Source organism: Ranitomeya variabilis, chromosome 6, assembly GCF_051348905.1.
Source record: "Ranitomeya variabilis isolate aRanVar5 chromosome 6, aRanVar5.hap1, whole genome shotgun sequence".
Taxonomy (NCBI): domain Eukaryota; kingdom Metazoa; phylum Chordata; class Amphibia; order Anura; family Dendrobatidae; genus Ranitomeya; species Ranitomeya variabilis.
This window is the reverse complement of record NC_135237.1, coordinates 86,671,226-86,693,168: the sequence shown is the minus strand read 5'-3', so window position 1 is coordinate 86,693,168 and position 21,943 is coordinate 86,671,226. Positions and strand designations below refer to the sequence as shown.

At 43.2% G+C, this 21,943-nt stretch overlaps 1 protein-coding gene across 5 annotated transcripts in view; it reads right to left on the bottom strand.

The window, feature by feature from the left end:
- SNX13 (sorting nexin 13) overlaps positions 1-21,943 on the bottom strand; it is a 126,097-nt gene that overhangs the window by 45,872 nt on the left and 58,282 nt on the right. For all 5 annotated transcript variants that reach the window (XM_077268736.1, XM_077268738.1, XM_077268741.1 and 2 more), the window contains 9 exons: positions 19,846-19,967; positions 17,963-18,084; positions 16,747-16,848; positions 14,593-14,681; positions 14,426-14,509; positions 12,355-12,493; positions 10,249-10,337; positions 2,361-2,460; positions 349-542 (listed from right to left, as the gene is read on the bottom strand). In XM_077268736.1, coding sequence (XP_077124851.1) covers positions 349-542; positions 2,361-2,460; positions 10,249-10,337; positions 12,355-12,493; positions 14,426-14,509; positions 14,593-14,681; positions 16,747-16,848; positions 17,963-18,084; positions 19,846-19,967 — 1,041 coding nt within the window. The remainder of the gene's footprint in view (positions 1-348; positions 543-2,360; positions 2,461-10,248; positions 10,338-12,354; positions 12,494-14,425; positions 14,510-14,592; positions 14,682-16,746; positions 16,849-17,962; positions 18,085-19,845; positions 19,968-21,943) is intronic.

Sequence of the window (21,943 nt, the reverse complement as noted above, 5' to 3'; positions counted from 1 at the left end):
TTCGACTGCACTAGGCAGTCTTACTCATGAGTCAAGTCCAGTCCTGTTGAGCCGGACTCCATTTCTATCTATTTTCCTTGATGTGAGGCCAGGGCGAGGCCGGTGTCTGGGCCCCAGGTGGATGAGCATAGAGCAACTGGGTGAGCTGGAATCCAGTTTCTATCACCATATGGATCGCTGGAAAAAAGGGTGTCCTCAAGTTTCCACATAAATAATATAAATACAAGTACCCATTAATTCAGGTGCCACTTTAAGTTTATCAAATTGTTTTATATATATATATATATATATATATATATATATATATATATATATATATATATATATATAAACCAGATATTGTAATACCTTTTCTGATAAGTACTGGTCAAACACGCCAACGGCAGCCGCTCTTAACAGCCCCTTAGTTTGATTGGTTTGGTGTTTCCCATCACGTTGCCGGCTGCGCAGCACCTCCAGCTGTTGCTGTGCCGTCACCCGGTACCCCTCCACTGTGAGCCAGAAGAAGAGATGTGCTTGGCCCCCAGTCTGCTGCATAAAATCTAAGGGAACAAGAAAGCTCATGAGAAAATGGACACACATTTATTGTTCATGAACCCCACAAACGCCTCCGATATCCCTGCATACATGCACACTCGAGCGTACAAAGACAATAAAATAAGGAGCACTTAATTAGGCTCTTGGCTGACATTACCAACAAATCGGCACGCAACGACGATGCGGCAAGTGGGCAAACGGGGTAAAATGTTTGTCACACGTCAGTAGACAGTGAGGAGACCCTAAACAACAATTGCCACTAAAGATCCACAGCCCAAATCGTAACACTCCACCTGGGAAAGTGGCTCAACTGCCTACAGCCGTATATCTAAAGACGTGACGTGGAAAATACCCGATTGCTCAAGTCTGGCGTTGTACACACTAGTCCTAATGAAGGTGCATGGTGGGTGCAGAGGTGCACGCCACTTACTGAATCGGAAAAAAAACAGGAGTTGTCTCCAGCGTAGAAAATCATAGGAATAAAACTTCACTTTTATTTAGAACTTTCTTAAAAACATGGTCTCATGAGTAAGACCCAATGGGTCGAAACGCATCGGTGGTTTACCAGGGACCCTACATCTTGTACAAGCCTGAGAACATGGTTTTAAGAAAGTTCTAAATAAAAGTGAAGATTTATGATTGTCTATGCAGGAGACAACCCCTTTTTTTCTGCTAGCAGTTTGACTACGCCTTTGATCAGGGCAGCTCTGTGCGTGGATGGACCTTGGAATCTGATGAAGACTGGTGAGCTGACCTGTCCATCTCCCCTTACCTTACCAACTGACTTACTGAATCTGGCACGTCCCACACGCGACCTATGCCTCCACTAGAAATGTCTGTACAGTCAGGGACTGGAGCAAGGTACATCATGTTTGGTCAAGAATCAGGTTGGCGGGTTATGCCACATCCACTTCCTGCCACTGCATCAACAACTTTGGTGGAGTTGGCCGGGACTGGTGCGCAAATGCCAAAAGTCGCAAACATTTTGCAACTTTACACCAGATAACTGTCGAAAAACACTTTGAGGCCGAAACATCAAAGTGTTCACAAACTTTTCAGAGGAACTTTCTAGTTTCTAGGCTTTGCTCCTACTCAATATTAGCAAAGTGCCTAAGCTTTTACAAGGATCAGTCCTCCAGTCCAACAACAAGGAGGTGATGGCACTGCCGATGGAGGACAGAGGAGCAGGTATTACTCTAGGTAATTACACAGAAGTGAAATTGTGCTTTTTCAAAAGTGCTCAAGTGATTGTGCATTATGCTGAAAATAAGACTCTCTGTCCTGGGTAATGTGCGCTACAGATCAGGAGTAACTGTCTGGGAACACAAAGATGTCTTTATAGCAATGATCACGTCTACGTAATCTCATTATAACAGCGCTGAGGCAGGGAGAGCACATGAGAAGCGAGTGACTGTCAGCCGAGTATGGCCGGTGGGGTTTGTCTTTAGAGTTGGACACTACTACGCTTTTACTTTTGATGCCATCAGTCTCCACTTTGCACAAATCACAGGCGATGGTTTCATTATGTAACCGTGTAATGCAAATTTGGTGCTATAGATGAGCTGCACTACAACCCTTTCCCAGCCAAGGTCAAATGTAATATGACAGGCCTACGGAGCCCACCATACCCAATGTCAGACTGGTAGGAGGAGAATGACAGAGGTACACTAAGTGTAGCACAAACAATAAATCAATATTGATTTAACAATCACCAAGTTATTGTACAATGTAAGAAAAACCTTAAGGTGCACAGTCCTAACTCCTAGTTTTGCACAATTGCTAATTGGAGAACAACCAAAATAATATGAGGGATTTTCACTCACCCATAAAAAACTGTAGTGCAACATTGTGTACAAGAATTCTGTCCAGCGGGACTGTGCAAAGTTTTCCAAAGCTTGCAGCCAACTTCACAGTGTCAATTTCCTGGAAGAAACGTGGAACATGGCATTACGCTTCCAGGATATCCCCACAAACTACAGACCGATTGAAGCTTGCCACAAAAGCCATGTTGTACACACCTTGGACCACATTGATCACTTTTTTGGTTTGACCATTGAGGAGAGTAGCCTAGTAAATGATGAGATGGACTTCTTGAGAAAAGGAGACATGACTTAAAGGGATTGTCCGGCCTTAGGCTACAAGTCAGCAGTCACTATGTAAGTGCAGACTTGTGAATCCTCGCAGTGCACACTGGGTGAGGATTCTCCGGTGGCGGGAGTTGCGGGCACAAGACCACAAGTATGTGATTACCATACATGCGGTCACATGCCGACTAGATGAGCAATTGTGTGACTGCCTGCTCCCGGAGAATCCTCAAAGCTATCACATAGTGTGACTGCAGACTTGTGCCCTAGAGCTGGACAACCCCTTTAAGCTGGCCATATACAGTTAAGTCCATATATATTTGGACAGAGACAACATTTTTCTAATTTTGGTTACAGACATTACCACAATGAATTTTAAACAAAACAATTCAGATGCAGTTGAAGTTCAGACTTTCAGCTTTCATTTGAGGGGATCCACATTAAAATTGGATGAAGGGTTTAGGAGTTTCAGCTCCTTAACATGTGCCACCCTGTTTTTAAAGGGACCAAAAGTAATTGGACAATTGACTCCAAGGCTATTTCATGGACAGGTGTGGGCAATCCCTTCGTTATGTCATTCTCAATTAAGCAGATAAAAGGCCTGGAGTTGATTTGAGGTGTGGTGCTTGCATTTGGAAGGTTTTGCTGTGAAGTAAACATGCGGTCAAAGGAGCTCTCCATGCAGATGAAACAAGCCATCCTTAAGCTGCAAAAATAGAAAAAACCCATCTGAAAAATTGCTACAATATTAGGAGTGGCAAAATCTACAGTTTGGTACATCCTGAGAAAGAAAGAAAGCACTGGTGAACTCATCAATGCATAAAGACCTGGGCGCCCACGGAAGACAACAGTGGTGGATGATCGCAGAATAATCTCCATGGCGAAGAGAAACCCCTTCACAACAGCCAACCAAGTGACCAACACTCTCCAGGAGGTCGGCGTATCAATATCCAAATCTACCATAAAGAGAAGACTGCATGAAAGTAACTACAGAGGGTTCACTGCACGGTGCAAGCCACTCATAAACATCAAGAGTAAAAAGGCTAGACTGGACTTTGCTAAAAAAACATCTAAAAAAGCCAGCACAGTTCTGGAAGAACATTCTTTGGACAGATGAAACCAAGATCAACCTCTACCAGAATGATGGAAAGAGAAAAGTATGGCGAAGGCGTGGTACAGCTCATGATCCAAAGCATACCACATCATCTGTAAAACACGGCGGAGGCAGTGTGATGGCTTGGGCATGCATGGCTGCCAGTGGCACTGGGTCACTAGTGTTTATTGATGATGTGACACAGGACAGAAGCAGCCGAATGAATTCTGAGGTATTCAGAGCCATACTGTGTGCTCAGATCCAGCCAAATGCAGCCAAACTGATTGGTTGTCGTTTCATACTACAGATGGACAATGACCCAAAACATAAAGCCAAAGCAACCCAGGAGTCTATTAAAGCAAAGAAGTGGAATATTCTTGAATGGCCAAGTCAGTCACCTGATCTCAACCCAATTGAGCATGCATTTCACTTGTTAAAGACTAAACTTCAGACAGAAAGGCCCATAAACAAACAGCAACTGAAAACCACCGCAGTGAAGGCCTGGCCGAGCATCAAAAAGGAGGAAACACAGCGTCTGGTGACGTCCATGAGTTCAAGACTTCAGGCAGTCATTGCCAACAAAGGGTTTTCAACCAAGTACTAGAAATGAACATTTTATTTAAAATTATTTAATCTGTCCAATTACTTTTGGTCCCTTTAAAAACAGGGTGGCACATGTTAAGGAGCTGAAACTCCTAAATCCTTCATCCAGTTTTAATGTGGATACCCTCAAATGAAAGCTGAAAGTCTGAACTTCAACTGCATCTGAATTGTTTTGTTTAAAATTCATTGTGGTAATGTCTATAACCAAAGTTAGAAAAATGTTGTCTCTGTCCAAATATCTATGGATGTAACTGTATAAGAGGTGGCTGTCAGTAGTTTGCCGAACAGACCTCAATCTCAGCCAAATGTTCAATGTGTTGTCAATAGCCAGAAGGGAGGAAGTCGCAGCCACACATTTATGACTATGGCTTATTTTCCCTGAAAACTAAAGGATTGGGCATTGAGGTAACAGCTGCCATCTCTTTATCTTCCCCAATATTGTGGCTAGCTGGTCCCATTGAATTTGGCGTTATTTACCATTTTTAGCCAATGTGGCGACTCCAAAAGAAGAATCAAGCAGTTGGCATTTTAACACCCAATCTTTTTGTTTTCGGGAGAGGGAAGAGGTGTCTAACAGCAACTTTCTCCTCTCTTCCCATTGAAAACACACAATGTTAGCCCTCTGAACTAACATTCGGCTGCCATCTCAAGTACACTACCATGTTAAATGGTCGTTCTCCACCTCTTTCTTCAGCAGCACATTGCTGCCCAGCCTTCCACTGCCATGCTGCTGGGGACGGGGCACTCCTTCATTGATCAGATACATTTTTATTGAGCATTTTAGAGATAATTTCAGCAATGGAGTTATAAAAAGTACAAGAACAATGAGCATCTCATATCCTCTTAAAACAAAAAAGACCATCCCACCCTAACCCACAACTCGGTCCCCAATGATAGTTCCGCATAACATCCAGCCAATTAAGTCATGCAAAAGTCTCGTCCTTTGCAGGTGGTTTGTTTCACACGGTCACAATCATTTTTACCCTTTTCATCCCCCACTTATTACGCAGAATACCAAAAAAAAAAAAAGAGAATTGAAACCAGACACGGGCATATATAGGCATGTTGAACATTCACAGTATAGTGCTACAACTACATTTCTTCAGATTTTTAAAAGGATTACAGTCAAAGCTCCTGTGGCTTCTCCACTGCATGATCGGCATTGCTGGCCCCATCAGGGTGGCTGTAGATCTTTGTCTGGGATCAGTCTGGAGATTGAACATGTACAGCTCTATTGCGTAGGTGAAGTATACTGACCATGTGTAAGATTTATTGGGCAATGAAGGTAATAATACTCTAGGCCTGGTCGGGGATCAGATGGGCATGACCAGGGAAGTCTAGACATGGAGCCCACCCACATTTTTGTATTTATTTTTTTTTAGACTTTTGCGGGGTAGTCCCTTTTTTGAAATGCAAATTTCTCAAGGCGAAACAAGTTATTGACACTGGGAATAAATTCCCTAAGTGTAGGAGGGGGCGTTATCCTTACAGTGGGAGGCAATTAATTTCTTAGCTTCATAAAGCAATCTTAGGATGATCAGGTTCAGCACTGCCAACCAAAAATCGAAGCCTGGAGCAACTCCATATCACATGAAATAAATCAGTGTTAGGAAGCTTACACATGTAACATCACGAGTTAGGTTTGTACCTCAATATTGTATAACCGGGGAGAGTACAAGATGCTCTATGGTCATATGGTTGTGGCAACCTTTGTGTTTCGCTCATTGGGACCAACCAAAGGATATCCACCCATTTGTCATAGATTGGACCACCTCCTGTTCCCATCTAGACTTTAATGTGCACTCTAAGGACCTGCTCCGTCAGACACTTATAATGAAGCAAATTTATCCCTCGAGTTGAGCCGAACTTATTATCTAGGAATGCAGCACCCTTGATTTGCATGAATGGGGCCTTTCTCCCTGTGCAGTGAAGGTGTGCCTCGATTGCAGGTGGTGGTGGAATCTTATTTGGAATGCCAAACTCCTTTTGGAATTCACAGATTTAAACTTGTCATGTGGAATTATTTGAGCAACATAATGGAGCCCACTATCATGCAAGAATCGAAAACCCTCTAGTCTATGAAATTCAGGGACCCTAATGTTGAACCAGAAAGTGTTAAATTTCCAAGAGCAACGCCAGGATTCCCCATGGTCAAGGAGAGTGGACGTTGCATTAAGTCGGGAATGGTCAGAGAGACTGCGAGGGAGAAAGTCTATTGTTGTAATCACACTGGCAGCAGGACCAGAGCTATTCGAGACAGTGTGCCGAATACTGCAGAGTAGCATGAGAATGCTCTGCTCTTAGGGTAGCGCAGTCACCAAAGGTCTAAGACAGCTGCTTCTTTCAGCACCTTATTGAAATGGGGGCATCGTTCCCTTGTCCCTCCTAACCGGTGTATTGCCCGTGCACTGGTGGATTATCGAATGTTGCCCGATTATGCAGCATCCCCTATTCTAGCTCCGGCTGAGCTGTAGCAAGGGCTAAGGATGCGGGTCCACCTGAATCCAGCTCGCCACCTCATCCACCCCCCCCCCCCCTCTAGCAAACCTCTTAAGTTTAGTCACCGCTTCCTTTTGGTGTTCTCTCGTTCGCCATGTTCTCGTCCTCTTCTTGGTGAAATCTTGTGTCCCACACTCCATTCCCCTACTCGTTTTCACTCTCTTCATAGCAGACAACGAGTCTCCTACAGAGCTACCGGAGTGTCACAGGATGTCGGGGAGGTATTGGCAGCTGGTTGGCCCACTCGCTGGGTAATTTGTTCAGCAATAGAAGGATAAACCCAGGATCACTACACAGAGTTCATCAGGTATGATTCGTCTCTCAGTGGGGTGCACTACTCCTTGAGTGACAGTTCTGGTTCAGTAGCTTTGTCCTACTGAGTTTTTGCTTGTTGGTGGGATACATAAATTCTACCAGTGCTTGTTCTTAAGTCTATACCATTATATATCTATATGCAAATATAGGGGTAACAGTCTTTGAACACACTCATGGCTAGGGAAAATGAGAGCAGCGATTTGGAGAACTGCTCTGGAAACTGCTGATGGTGGGTCCTTTTGATATTGCAGGACTGATAACAGGTCAGGAGATGACAGGAAAGTGGATGGAGGTGAGCAGCTAACTAGTCTATTCTGGAGAGACAAAGCTGGGATTTCAGGAGTGAACTTCTCAGCCTGGAATGTAGCTCTAGGCTCTATTTGCAAAGCTCCTTGGCAGTCAGCTTTACACTTTGTAAGATACAAGCTCTAATGACAGCAGATAAAGCAAATCAATTGCAAGCCCACTTAATTTTTATGCTGCCTATATGAATTGCATAACATGAAAATATCACTTTGAAATTTTGGAAACCCCCCTTCAATATTGGGTTAACTGTTCCAGAAAGCTGTATCCAGATTGTGCAGGGTTCCAACAACAACCAGGAGAAGACGTTAGTACACAGAGAGCTCTAGCTACACATCAGCACCTAACATCTGAATGTAAACAGCGGTCATGAGGATCAGATCTCACAACGCTTACATAATTCACAAGGAATGGAATGTTAATGTGCTCTTAAATGAGAAGGTTATCTCTTAATGTCTAGGCCGACTCTTTAGAGACACATTTACTTCGAAATGTAGAAATATTATCTGGTGATACCATGGCAACAATCTAATAATCATGTTAAGTGATGACCATACAAAAACACTATAATGAGTCCAATTATAGATTATACATTATAATAATAGTTACGTAAAGGACAATGCTGGGATAAAGATTGTAATTATTGTAAATATGGCCATCATCACCATTCTGGTGTAATGTACGGCCAAATAGTGGTGTGGGCTCAGAACATCAAGGAAAACACTCGGCTCCGAGTCAGAAGTGAACAGGATTTCCAAAACTGCCTGTGTGAATTTACTACATTAAAGGGTTTGTCTAGGATTAGGAAAAATGGGGTCTGCTCTCCTTCCCCGACCAGGCATCTCTATTTTCCATGGAAAATAGAAAAAATTGGAGTCCGGCTCAACAGGACTGGATTTTCCTTTTCTTTTTCAAAAGAAAATATAGTGCATAGAAAAGAAAAATTTACATGGTCGACATGACCCAGTCGACGCGTTTTGACGGCACTAGGCAGTGTTACTCATGACTCCTGAGCCCCAGGTGGATGAGCATAGAGCAAGTGGGTGAGCTGGAATCACGTTTCTATAACTATTATCCATTGGTCTGGTTTCTGGTACTACAGCATTTTCCCTGGGTAACCTGCCATACCCGACACGTTCCATGGACAAGACTGCTGACATTTCTGTAGAAGAAGTCCTCATTTTTATAATCCAAAACAAGCCCTTTATTTCCATTTTTCAAACTTACACGAACAATACACTTTGCCCCTTAAAGGGCCATTCACATTATATTATGCCTCTTCTGTCTGGCGTTTGTCCGAATCAGCACAAATTGTAATTCAGACAGAAGTCTACGATGACAATGGATGCAACAAGATAATTGGTATTCACATGGATTCTGTTTGTGCTTTTGTTTCAGGAAATGTACATTTTTCAGATCTTTTGATTTTCTTGACCGATGCTTTTATGTAAAGTGGTTTGTGTTTTGTTTTTTTTTCAGTGTATAAAATGCAGGGTTTTTTTGCAATACATGCAGAAGGCTCTTTTCTGTGCTTCTCAAAACACCCAAATTACGTATTACATTTTTTTGCTCACAAGGGAAGTTTTACTTTTTTGTAATTTTGTAATATATTGTAAAACCAGTATTTTCCAATAGGATGTGCCCAGGCAGTTGCTCATCTAAGCTCTGTTACCCTAAAAAAGGATTACCGGTAGAGATGAGCGAATATGTTCAGAAACTATCTCCGAATCCGAATGTGCCATATTGGAACCCTATTCGTGCCGAAATTATGGTTGACGATCATTTCCAAACATATTCACATATTTACACCAATTACCCCAATGGAATTCGACGGTGTTCGGCAAATATTGCAAATACAATGTTTGCCCAGCGATTGTAATCTGAACCGAATATTGAAAAATTCACTCAACTCTTAATTACCAGGACAGCACTGAGGGTCTCGGACAGGCCTTGAGCTGGTCACGGGGCTTCTTCTTTAAACAGTTAGGGTCAGATTCATCATTTATGAGGGTCTTCTAAGTCGGTTTTCTTTTTTTTATGTGAATCGGGCTCTGATCTCTTTTGCTCCAAATTCATCAAAACAGCGCATGTGATTCTCGAATTTCACGTAAGGCCCAAATGGCCTAACTGGTTTGGCAACTCTGCAGCAGGAAGTGTGTAAAGTTTTGCAAAATGTCACAAAACACGTGCCAAAATAGCTGCCGAACAGAAAATCACTCCAGGGGGAGACTAGAGTAGAGTTCAGCCAAATTAGTGACTTTTTAAAAAGTCGCAATTCATAAATCAGTCTAAAACTTCTGGAAAAGTCACAGTGACTTAAAAATCTAAAAAAAACAATGAAATCACAAAAGACAAATAGAAAAAAGGTGAAAATTGTTTAATACATTTGTTGCAAATCAAAAATTGACCGAGGCATTCACGCCAAACAATTGGCGGAAATGAAAAAGCTGATGAGGTCCTTAGCCTTTGCAATCATCCTCCCCAGGGCTAGCCATCAGGTGAAGAGGAGACAACATCCTTTTGCAATGCCACAATCACTTCCAGTATTAGAAGTCAAACAGCTGGGATCAGAGACATCTCCAATCCTGACAGTGGGCCGCCAGCTGACAATTGCAGAAGATCCCCACCCACATGTGATCAGGCAGGAAAAAAACAGCAGCAAATATTATTAGCTTCCGGTCACGCAATTTACTGCGCATGTTGCCAAGGGGTTAAAGATCTTCTCGTCCTTCATCACCTCTGAGCTGGGGAGTCACATAGACCCAGCAGACAGGACAGACAAACAAGTTACACACGGTCAATACACAAACTTACTTTTCCAGACTGCAATCTCTGTATTCGGGTTTCACATACTTTCTTTACAAACAGTAAACTGTTTATCTGGTTTTTTATAGTGTTGATATCTAAAAGACAAAGTACAAGAAGGATATTTCCAAGGCCGGTGAAGTCACAGATTTACACACTGCCGACTGCTCTTATTAACATGGATAACAAATGTACAAAACTAACATTTCTGGTAACGAATTTCAGAAGGTTCCTCCAGATTTTTTTTAAAACGTAGATAAACCACCTCCTATTGGTTTGAATAGCGGGCAGATCTGCAGTACCCGTCCGCGGCCACTATACAGTCGATGGAGCTGTGCAGCTCCACAACTGAGCAATTAAGGCTGCTGCCGACACCAGGAACAGCCGATTAGCGGGGTGCTGCACCCCACCGATCAGACACTCATGACCCATCTTAAGGACAGGCCACCAATGTCAAAGTCCTTTAAGAACCAAAACTACACAACCTACTAATGGCCAAAATCAAAGCTGCAAATTAGTGCTTGACTTGTGGGGGGGGATCCGCCTAATTATGTAAGCGCACCCCTGTGGGCATGAGCAACACAACTTGCAAGAGCAACTTCATCCCCGGCTCGATGCGCTATGCAGCCAGGTGTGACTCTTCGCCCACTATAGGTGCATGCCCAGGGAGGCAGCAGCGGCGCCGGACTCTGAGGAGCTCCACAATTACCATCCAAAAACGTCCTTCTCAAGATCGTTATAATCGTTGGTTTGTGCGTTTCTTTGGTGGCATATGGGAGCGGTAACATTTTCTGACAGTAAAAGTGGAGCTCTTCCGCGGCTGTCGAGTCCAGCGTCCCTGCCACCTCCCTGGGCATGTGTAGCGAGCCGCTGAAACGGAGCATGTACACCCGCCTTCACTGCACATTTTCAGGGATGATGAAAATCACGCACATGTGCAATATTCGCAAAGAGCAAGAGGCGACATCGCTTTTGTAAATCATGTTGCTCACGACCACTGGAGCAGGAATAGATGAAAGATCGGCCTGGGATAATCAACACTCCTCCCCAAGACTAGTCACTTGTCCACATTGTGACCGCTGCTTCAGGACTAATCTCAATCATTCAGCAATCAATAAGCAACTTAAAGGGGCCGTTTAGAATGCAGACAGTTTGGGGGTGTGAGGGGTGGGCTAGGGCAGATGTCAAATTCTCTTTAAAGCTCATCAGTCAGCAAATTACATGGATTATTCAATAGATCTTAGATCTATATCAACTGCAATTCGAGTTTAGGTTTATTTTTATCCTAAAGAAGTTTTGAAAAATGTCTGGTGAAAAAAAGAAAGTGCCTGTCACCTCTTTCCAGAGGATCCTGAACAAAATCCCTCCAAATTAGACAATGTCAAATCAAAAGGCTGTAGAGAATGCGTCTGGAAAAAAAAAAAAAAACTCTTCAAAAACCACTACAAAAAAATAAAAACCCCCCAAAGCGGAGCATTTACTAAAGCAGATTCTGATTGAAAAAAAACTTGGTTTTTGAACTTCTCAAAAAATTAAAAAATAAACAAAACTCTGGGAACTTTATTAATATTGACTTTAATGTGAGAATTTTAGGGATCCAGCAAGTTATTGAGAAAGCTCATAAGTCCAAGTATGCTCAATCTCCACTGACTGACAGCTGCAGCTTGTCCTGAGCAGTGTGTGACTTGAGCAGGGAGGGAGGACACTGAACCTATCAGGCAAGGTGGGAGGAGACATTACATTTTCAGAAAGGACAATAGATATTCTAAAATTGATTTTCAAAGCAAGTACACCAGCCTCATCAGTAATAAGACCTATATAATAAGGTATATGCTGCCTGTTTTGTTAAATGTTGTACCAGATCTGCTTTTCAGGAGGAACAGTCATCTCTCTGGCTGTTTACGCAACTATTAAAAGGTGGAATGGACATGATAAAAGCTATGACTCTGCTTGGATCAAACTGCCAATATTGCACCCTCAAAAGAAAACAACATGACTAACTAGACAGAATAGGTTAGGGGTGTGCAGACAGAATAGATAAAATGTGTTGTACGTAAGGATGGCTCCAAGATTAGAAGAATGTGGCACAAAGAACTAATCAACTCTTCTCCTTACCTTCTCCCACGGTGTCTAATGAACGGAGATACTGTAATTCTTCAGCAGCTTTGTCCCTCACAGCTTCCAGCTCCCCAATATTGTCACTTAACTTAATGACATTCATGAAGGCCTCATAGTTGCAATTGGAATCACGAATCTGAAATTTTAAAAAAATCTGTTTTAAAAAAAAATTACACGTACTTAGGGAAGCGCAAGAGGAATAGCAGTCAATACACCTCCTGATAGTCACAGACTTTATATATGACGGCTTCGCTAAGAACAGCGCAAACTGCAGAAGGCACCTCCACCACTCCATACAAGGTGGAAACTGTATTCTCAAGCCCATCAATGGCCACGTACAGCCACGGAGGCCTTCCGACTTTGTTTTAAAATAAATCACGTTGGGGATGAGAAGGATTTGGTACTTTAATTTAAAAAAAATATATATATAAATATAAAAAAAAAATAAAAATATATATATATACACTCACCGGCCACTTTATTAGGTACACCATGCTAGTAACGGGTTGGACCCCCTTTTGCCTTCAGAACTGCCTCAATTCTTCGTGGCATAGATTCAACAAGGTGCTGGAAGCATTCCTCAGAGATTTTGGTCCATATTGACATGATGGCATCACACAGTTGCCGCAGATTTGTCGGCTGCACATCCCAAAGATGCTCCATACAAGGCAGGATGGATCCATGCTTTCATGTTGTTTACGCCAAATTCTGACCCTACCATCCGAATGTCGCAGCAGAAATCGAGACTCATCAGACCAAGCAACGTTTTTCCAATCTTCTACTGTCCAATTTCGATGAGCTTGTACAAATTGTAGCCTCAGTTTCCTGTTCTTAGCTGAAAGGAGTGGTACCCGGTGTGGTCTTCTGCTGCTGTAGCCCATCTGCCTCAAAGTTCGACGCACTGTGCGTTCAGAGATGCTCTTAGGCCTACCTTGGTTGTAACGGGTGGCGATTTGAGTCACTGTTGCCTTTCTATCAGCTCGAACCAGTCTGCCCATTCTCCTCTGACCTCTGGCATCAACAAGGCATTTCCGCCCACAGAACTCCCGCTCACTGGATTTTTTTTCTTTTTCGGACCATTCTCTGTAAACCCTAGAGATGGTTGTGCGTGAAAATCCCAGTAGATCAGCAGTTTCTGAAATACTCAGACCAGCCCTTCTGGCACCAACAACCATGCCACGTTCAAAGGCACTCAAATCACCTTTCTTCCCCATACTGATGCTCGGTTTGAACTGCAGGAGATTGTCTTGACCATGTCTACATGCCTAAATGCACTGAGTTGCCGCCATGTGATTGGCTGATTAGAAATTAAGTGTTAACAAGAAGTTGGACAGGTGTACCTAATAAAGTGGCCGGTGAGTGTATATATACACACACATATACACATATATATATATAGAGATGGCTATGTGATGTTATGGCCACCCTCAAGCAGAAGTACATGTGGCAGAGGATGATCGCCTATATGAATGGACCAGGATCAGATTGCACCATTATCATGCAGCTATGGGGACCTGAACCCAAATCCCATGGAGGGGAACATTGCCACACACTCTGTAGCTTGTCTACATAAACTCCTCTATACAGAGTCTGGTTTTCTCCCATATTTCTATATACTAATTAATTTTCTGTAGAGTAGAGTTATGTGTGTGTGGGTTTTGGGAAAATTAGATAGCGGACACCACTAGAGACTGAAGAATTGATGACAATCAATGTAGAAAATTTGCAGAGTACCACCACCAACAAAAACATTCTGCTTGGAGACTTTTGCTTATACATTATCATTTTATAATGTACCATTTCTATGGGAGATGACCCGATTTGCACAGAACAGAACCCTCTATATGGCAGTCGTCTGCACTTCTCTAAAGCAACATGTCAAGCTATAAAGTCTTTGTACGTGACTCTAAACTTGAAAGCGCCATTCAAGATGGTGTGAGCAGAAATGTGTGTTTCATGCTACACCTTCATCCGCAGACATAACACTTGCTGAACTAGATCTTATTCTTTCCAAAACTTTAAAAAGCATGCATAATAAATGATTTATAAAGATCATTGAGGAGCTCACCATCCAAATGATATATTGATTAATATAATCAGGATCACTGAGCTGGTTTATTAAAGGAAGAAGAATTCCTCGTGATAGGATTTCCTAAAGGGAAAAGCAGGCAGCTAGAGTAAGTCGTTATTCAATATCAGATGAATCTGGTAACTTGGAATTTCCTCTCTTCTCACCCGCGCAAAGTATCGCATGATCTTGTTCTGGAAGTCTCCAGGAGGTAGCAATAAATACAGTAAAACTTCACATAAATCCTTCAGGAACCCTGAAGACACAAACAAAGTTACGACATGTGAAGGTGGCTTCATATTTACACTGGGGAGAAACCTTAAGAGGTCATATGGGTTAATTACTCATTACAGAAAAAGCCGAAAGAATTGTGTTTTTTACCAAAGTCGGTGCGAATCGATTTGCAAGACCCATCCCAGCAACCAACTCCATAATCGGAGGATGATGGATGGAAGTCCAGAGAATGATCCTCAGACCCACCAGCATCCACGGCTCTTCTTTTCATTAGCTGAACATCATAGGTGTGTCACTCTTTGATCACATCGCACCAGACAGGCTAATCAAAAGAGGAGCTGCAGATTCCTTCACGTAACAGGCAGTTCACAGGACTCCCATTCAGCATCCACAGATTAAAGGGGTCGTCGGGCCTTAACCTACAGATCTGCAGTTACCATTTGACAGTCAAATTGTGAATCCTCACATCGTGCGCCCTGCGAGGATTCTCCAGTGCCGGTGTGATCTCTTAGGCTGTGTGCACACATACAGTATTTTTCGCGGGGGTTTTTTTTCTCGATAAAAACGCGGAAAAAAAAAATGCATACATTAAGCATCCTATTATTAGAATGCAATCCACAATTTTTGTGCACATGTTGCGTTTTTTTCCGCGGCAATCGCATTCTGGAAAAAAAACGCAGCATGTTCATTCTTTGTGCGGAATCGCGGGTATTCCACACACATAGGAATGCATTGATCCGCTTACTTTCCGCATGTAGCTATGCCCACCATGCGGGAAGTAAGTGCGGTTGGCACCCAGGGTGGAGGAGAGGACTCTCCTCCAGGCCCTGGGAACTATATAATTGTTATAAAAAAAAAAAAGAATTAAAATAAAAAATCTAGATATTCTCACCTTCCAGCGTCCCCAGCAGTCTTCCTGCTCCTCGCGATGCTCTCGTTCCCAATAATGCCTTGCGGCAATGTCCTGTGATGATGTAGCGGTCTCGCGAGACCGCTACGTCACCACAGGTCATTCTCGCAATGCATTACTGGGAACGAGAGCATCGCGAGCATCAGGAAGGCTGTGGGGGACGCCGGAAGGAGAGAATATCATGATTTTTTTTTTTTTTTAATTATTTTTAGCATTATATCTTTTTACTATTGATGCTGCATAGGCAACTGTCAATCAGTTTTCTAAGCGATGCTACAGATTGTTTGTAAACGCTAGCATTCTGCAAGCTAATGAAGCTTGTAAAACGCTAGTGTTTAGCGGGAAAACGCATGCCAATTCCGCATGCGTTTTTTCCGCTGCAGGGAGTTCCGGAATTGCTGCGGAAAATTCCGTGGCAATTCCAGACGTGTGCACATAGCCTTAAGGCGAGATCTTAATGACTGCCTGCCCCCAACCTAATAAATATGAGCCAAGTGCCTGCATAGAGGAATTACATCGGACACAGAAGTCAGATATGTGCTCCTCTCTCAGCAAAAGCTGGCACACAACTGATTTTATTAGTACAAACAAAAGATCATATAGCATCCAGGAAAAGGGTGTCGCACATCTCCTGAGCACCCATCATGTCAGTCTGTGATTCCATATGCAGTCCTCAGTGCTATCTACTTCACATTCCAAGGATTCCTTCCGGGGCGTTGTTCCAGGATGCAGACGCCATCTTGCCACACCACTTCTGCGCTAGCTTATGTACGGTTAATAATTGATTTCATTAGCCATTCTCTCCTTCACACCGGGAGCGGGTGACCATGTGACCGCACGTATGCGATATGTATACTACTGGTCACATTCAGACTATAACTATTTCCACCCTCGCTCAATACACTCGCATTGAGCGATGCCGTGCCCATTTCGTCTGTTTCTGGCCGGGAGCATGCATATGATGTACCTGCAGTTATATGGAAGCTCGCTCCCAGCACAGGAGAATCTCACAGAGCGTTTCACAAGTCCGCAGGTATAGAGTGACTGCAGACTTGTAGGCCAAGACTGGACAACCCCTTTAAATTTGGTGAAAGGTCCTCTTTTAAGACCACATAGTAGCAACAACAACAAAAAATGACAGACAAGAATGATCAAAAATACAAATGGTGAAACAAACCTTCCTCATCTTTGGAAGAGGTGCAGACGAGGTCACGGCAGACTATTTTCTCCATTTCAACCTCAACTTCAAAAAAAGTATCTACAAAATCTTCAGCTGTGTCTGCGAGTAAAACAAGAAAGGGTTAACACACGGATTAATTCAGCAGTCATTATATGCGAGGTCCACATTGTTATAATATGTAGGGTGCATGCTTCCATACAAAAATCTCACAAAACACACAATTCACAGTAAACTAATAGGAAACAAAAGAGAAACCCATTATCTGCTGACAATGTAATAAATCAATGCAAACCTAATGGAAGTCTAATTAATAAAACATTCCCTAAATAGACTGCAGAAGAATAAACCACAGTAGAACAGCAAGATCCTTGGAAAGCATCAAACACTGGACAAATTTGTTTTGTGTGTTGTCAGCTGTTATTTTACCATCCTCCCACAAGAAAAAAAATCACTAAAAATGAAAAGTAAAAATGTTCTTCTTGGAATCACTGAGTGCACATAATATAAAGCTTATGACATTTGCATTCATACCCCATTATTACATTGCACTGTGGATGAGCTAAGATTTTCTTGTTCTATGAAGGTCATGCTGTGTTTTGCCGTAGTAGAGATGAATGGAGCTTCTGAGACAAATAAAAATGGAGGCTGGATTGGTTTCAATGTGAAATTATTTATGGAGGCTTCACCAGGACTTGGTTTACTGTATGCACCAACAGCTCCACTTTGGCTTTGTTCCTGACAGCAGCTTTCTCTCTGTCCATCCAGTCTCGATCCAGGACTGGTGAAGTCTATGACGGGGACTGTCTAGCTCAGTTTCATAGCCAAGTCAGCCCCCTTCTTGGTCCTTGAAGCAGAAGTGAAAAGGCCTAGCTTCACTTTTGCACTAAGTCAGAATACCCATCAGTAGGTAGGAAGATTTCATCCATCTCACAACCAAAGAGCTGCAGGGACTCGCAGTGACATATACCTCCCTATTTGTAAAATCAATTATTTTAAAGTCGAAAACAATCCAACCACTTTGTTATATCGCTCCGATCTTCCACAACTTCCGGATGGGGCCTGGTTGCCTTGACCCCCAGTAATAATTTGAGGTCCCTCCATTATTTCTTCATCATCACTGCTCTAGAACCACAACGCAGCCACATTCACCAACATGGAGGGTGCTGCACATCCATGCATGGAGGGCGGCCATGAGTTTGAAAGGTTGCGTTACCTTTCTTCTGATCTTCCTTCTCTGCCATCCTCTGCTGAGCTTTTCTGAACACTCGGAGGTGAGTAGCAAAGTCATCTACTAATCGGGTGGTAAAATAAGGCTGCCAGTCAATTTCTTTAGACCTGAAAGAGAGAAAGCTTTTACTACAACACACATTAATGTCTGAAAACATAAGAGCAGTTATTACATCAAAAGCTCCATGCTATTAGTACAGTTTATACCCATTCCTTCATTTTATTTGAAGGGTTATTCCCAACTCGGCCTGTTATTCCCTCCCTTATGATTGGTGAGCGCCATAAAGAAGGCAGAAGTACTCGTCCTCAGTGTAATGTATGCACTAACCCTCTCGGACTTAACGAGAGTTAATTCATTAGTTTCCAATACTTTGATTGCCAATATCTCCGCAACGAAAAGGAAAAATAAAAAACAAAAAACACAACATTTTACAGCACTTTGTAGCCACAAATCGCTTATGAGCAGTCACACGATGGCCACTAAAAACCAGCAAGCAAAGCCCAATCTTAACCATGAGTATATTACACAGTGATAGGATTCTGCTGGATACAGTGCCTACTGAAAGGTAACCCAGGCATGGAAAAACCTATTAAAATAACTATTAAGAGGAGACTGAAGATTGTTCTTCTAAAGTCTACATTTAAAAGGATTGTTCCAGGCATGAGGTTAGAGTCTGCAGTCACTCTATGTGACTGCAGACTTTTCAATCCTCACAGTGAACGCACTGCATGTTGAGCGTTATCCAGCGCAGAGAGTGGGAGGCCACACGCCTGCAAGTATGAAATCTGCATACTTATTGCCACATCACAACTAGACGTGCCCAGACTCACTCAATTCACTTGTACTGAGCGAGATAACACACATCTAGTTGTCATGTAAATGCTTATATGCAAATCACATACATGCAGCCTGGTGACCACCCTCTTAGCACTGTAGAATTCTCACCATGTGCTGCGAGGATTGAAAAGTCTGCAGTCACAGAGTGACTGCAGACTTTAAACAACCCCTTCAAGTTCCTTGAGACTGTGTTGCACTTTAGACTGGTACATGTAGGTAAGTAATCTCATTATTGGTAAGCAGCGCTACCCTCTGCCTCCTTACAGCCATCTTTCTTACTCCATAAGATCAGGGAGCTTTCAGTCTTTGGCTTCCTATCCAACTAAAGCTTTTCGTTTCCCTGAACATCTTAAGGAGCAGAATAGAACAACAGATGGGACAGATGGGAAATCAATTCTCCAAACTCTAATAGATTTTACAGCAGTTTGTGTGTCTGACAAGATTAGATCCAGGTCACAATAAGGTTTTACTTTGGCTTCCAAAGAAGAAACTCGGGTGACTCATCTTTCCTCTGGTCATAAGACATGAAACAAAAAGAAAGCATTTGATGATAATTTTCTGCCATTGTTTCTCTATAGCAAACTAGGAGGACAGGAGACACAAAGGCTGCGCACAGATTTGGTTCCCAGAAGATCACCCAGTCTGGATGGAACACTGTAGCAAACTCTGATGTGTTTCACAGAAAGTACCGTACTTACAACCTTTCAGTGGCTGCATAAAGTTCCACTAAACGTAAAAAAAAAAAAAAAAATTTAAAGTAAACCATAGAAGAATTATAGTGCTTTTGGCCAATCACACTGACTTTGCTGACACTGTAAAACACTGCGTTTTTTTCTGCTGCAAAAACATCCAAAAAAATTCAGCTTGTGAACAAGCTCCGCAGTTAATATTTGTATTCAATTGACCATAAAAATATCTTTACGCCAAGTTGCAACTTAACAAGGAAAAATAAGTCAACTGAGCGCACGTGCAGGAAGGCTGCGCCACGTCCTCGGTCACAGCAAAAGGACATGATAAAACAGTTTACTTACCGGGTGGAAAATTGAACAAGTGCATTCTGAACAGTCTGACGGATTTCAAGGAGAAATGATTCGTCCTCGCTTAGTGTGTAATACCAATACTGGATATAGTCCCTCAAGGAAAACTGTATCACCTAAAACACACAGAAAACCCGTCTGGAGGATTGTCAGAGTCATAAGCAGCGGCAGAAATGCAGTAACACGTCGTCTGCCACAAATCTAAGGAAGACGCCATAAGATAAAATAAACGGCATAGGATGGAAAATACTCGTGTGCCACTAATCAGAGCAGGGAAGCTCGGTGACGGCCTGTAGTGGCGGCCATATTGGCTATCGCCTAACTTTCCATGATACAACCTACAAAACATAAATCAAAATACACACGAGATGGATGATATACGTGCTCTAGAATTTCAGGGGGAAATGTGATCGCTAACCCGCACCTTCCTGCTGACGTTACAGTATAATCATCATAGCACTCGCACCAGTGTTATTCTATGGGGCAGATCACATCTGCGATTATTGTCATAAAAGAACAATGGCCGCATACAGCGATTGGCAGCGAGACTCGGCTCACACGCATCCTTACATGCCTATGGGTGCGAGTCAAGCATTGGACTGCACTCGGATGTCATCCCAGTGCAGTCCAATACACGGTGAGTCAGGCCATCGAGGAGATGCAGAAATGGCTTTCTCCACCTTCTCTGCACCTGTGCTGCGATCCGGTCATTCAAGAGGATCGAAGTACAGCAGCAGGACGCTCGGCTCCCGTTTGTGGCAGAGCAGGAGCATCTCGCACCAAATACTCTCACATCAGATGCCATACGCTCGTGTGATTCCAGCCTAATGGCGAATTGTTACCCCACATTGAGTGCACTGTGGCAGAGAGAATTAAACTACGGGGGTATAAGTGCAGCGGTCAGTGACTCTCTGCTGTAATCACGTGGAGAAGGACAATATATTATGAGAACTGCTCTATATACTGTTGCCATTGGTGAGAGATCTCAGGACAGGCGCCACATTGATTTAGGATTTTAAAGGGGAGAAAACGATCTTTATTCTCCCCCCAGCATTCGGTATTCAGTCATGGGGGCGGGGCAGTTCAGTCACCACTCGGAGTATACAGAGCGACCGCTGTAACCGAGCCCCTGGCCCTGACTGACAGCCGGCCTGCTTTAAAGCATATAAACACTACTTGTGGTTGGAATCCTTCTTTAACTAAATCTTCATCTCTTCTTGTGTAGCAATGCAGCATGGTCCCGTTAAAAAGTTCTTCAGGACTTAAAGGGGTATTTCCAGCCCAGACCTTTGTGGCATGTGGCTTTATATGCCTGGTAGATGGGGCCGATCCCACAATAGTGGCTGCAGTGAATGGCCTGTGTGACAACCTCTCAATTACATGGCATGGTTACAATAGAATATATTGGTATGGCGATTTGTAGGAAACACTCAGACATATGGAAGCAGAAACAATTTGTGGTTTCCATGTCTTTGGGTCATCTCCCCCGATTTCTAGAATAATTCTCTCTAGATCAGCGCTTCTCACCCTGCGGTGCGGCCGCAGAGGCCATCTTTATAGTAGTGATTGTAGCTTACATGGGTCTACCTTTGGCGGCAGCATCATGATTGGCTGGTTCTGCCCCTACTGTAATACTGAACACTAGCAGAGCCTTCCACTATAGGTGGGGGCCCAGACATAACCTTGGTCTGGGGGGAGGCTCCAGTTGATAACGTTTCACCCTCTGTAGGTGGCTAACACTGACTAGCAGAGATATATTAGCAGTGTGGCTGCTCGGGTGAGGAGTGCTGACAGCGTCTGTGTTTCTGTGTCCTCAGCAGATTGTTATTGCAGAATTTCCTTTCCATTGTCTGTGTGAGAAGTCACTTCCTTTCTGCTATAGAGCGCAGGTGAGCGGCGGCACAATGCGAGAAAAGCGCTGCACCGTGTGCTCACTGCGTCCTGCAAGGATAGACCCTCCGGAGGGCCTGCCAGCACAGACATGTCAGCTATAGAAAATACCGGCATCTATTACAGAGGTTGGCCACTACTTTATCATTGTGGCCTATCCTTAGGGTGGGTAATCCATGTCTGATTGGTGGGGTGCAACACC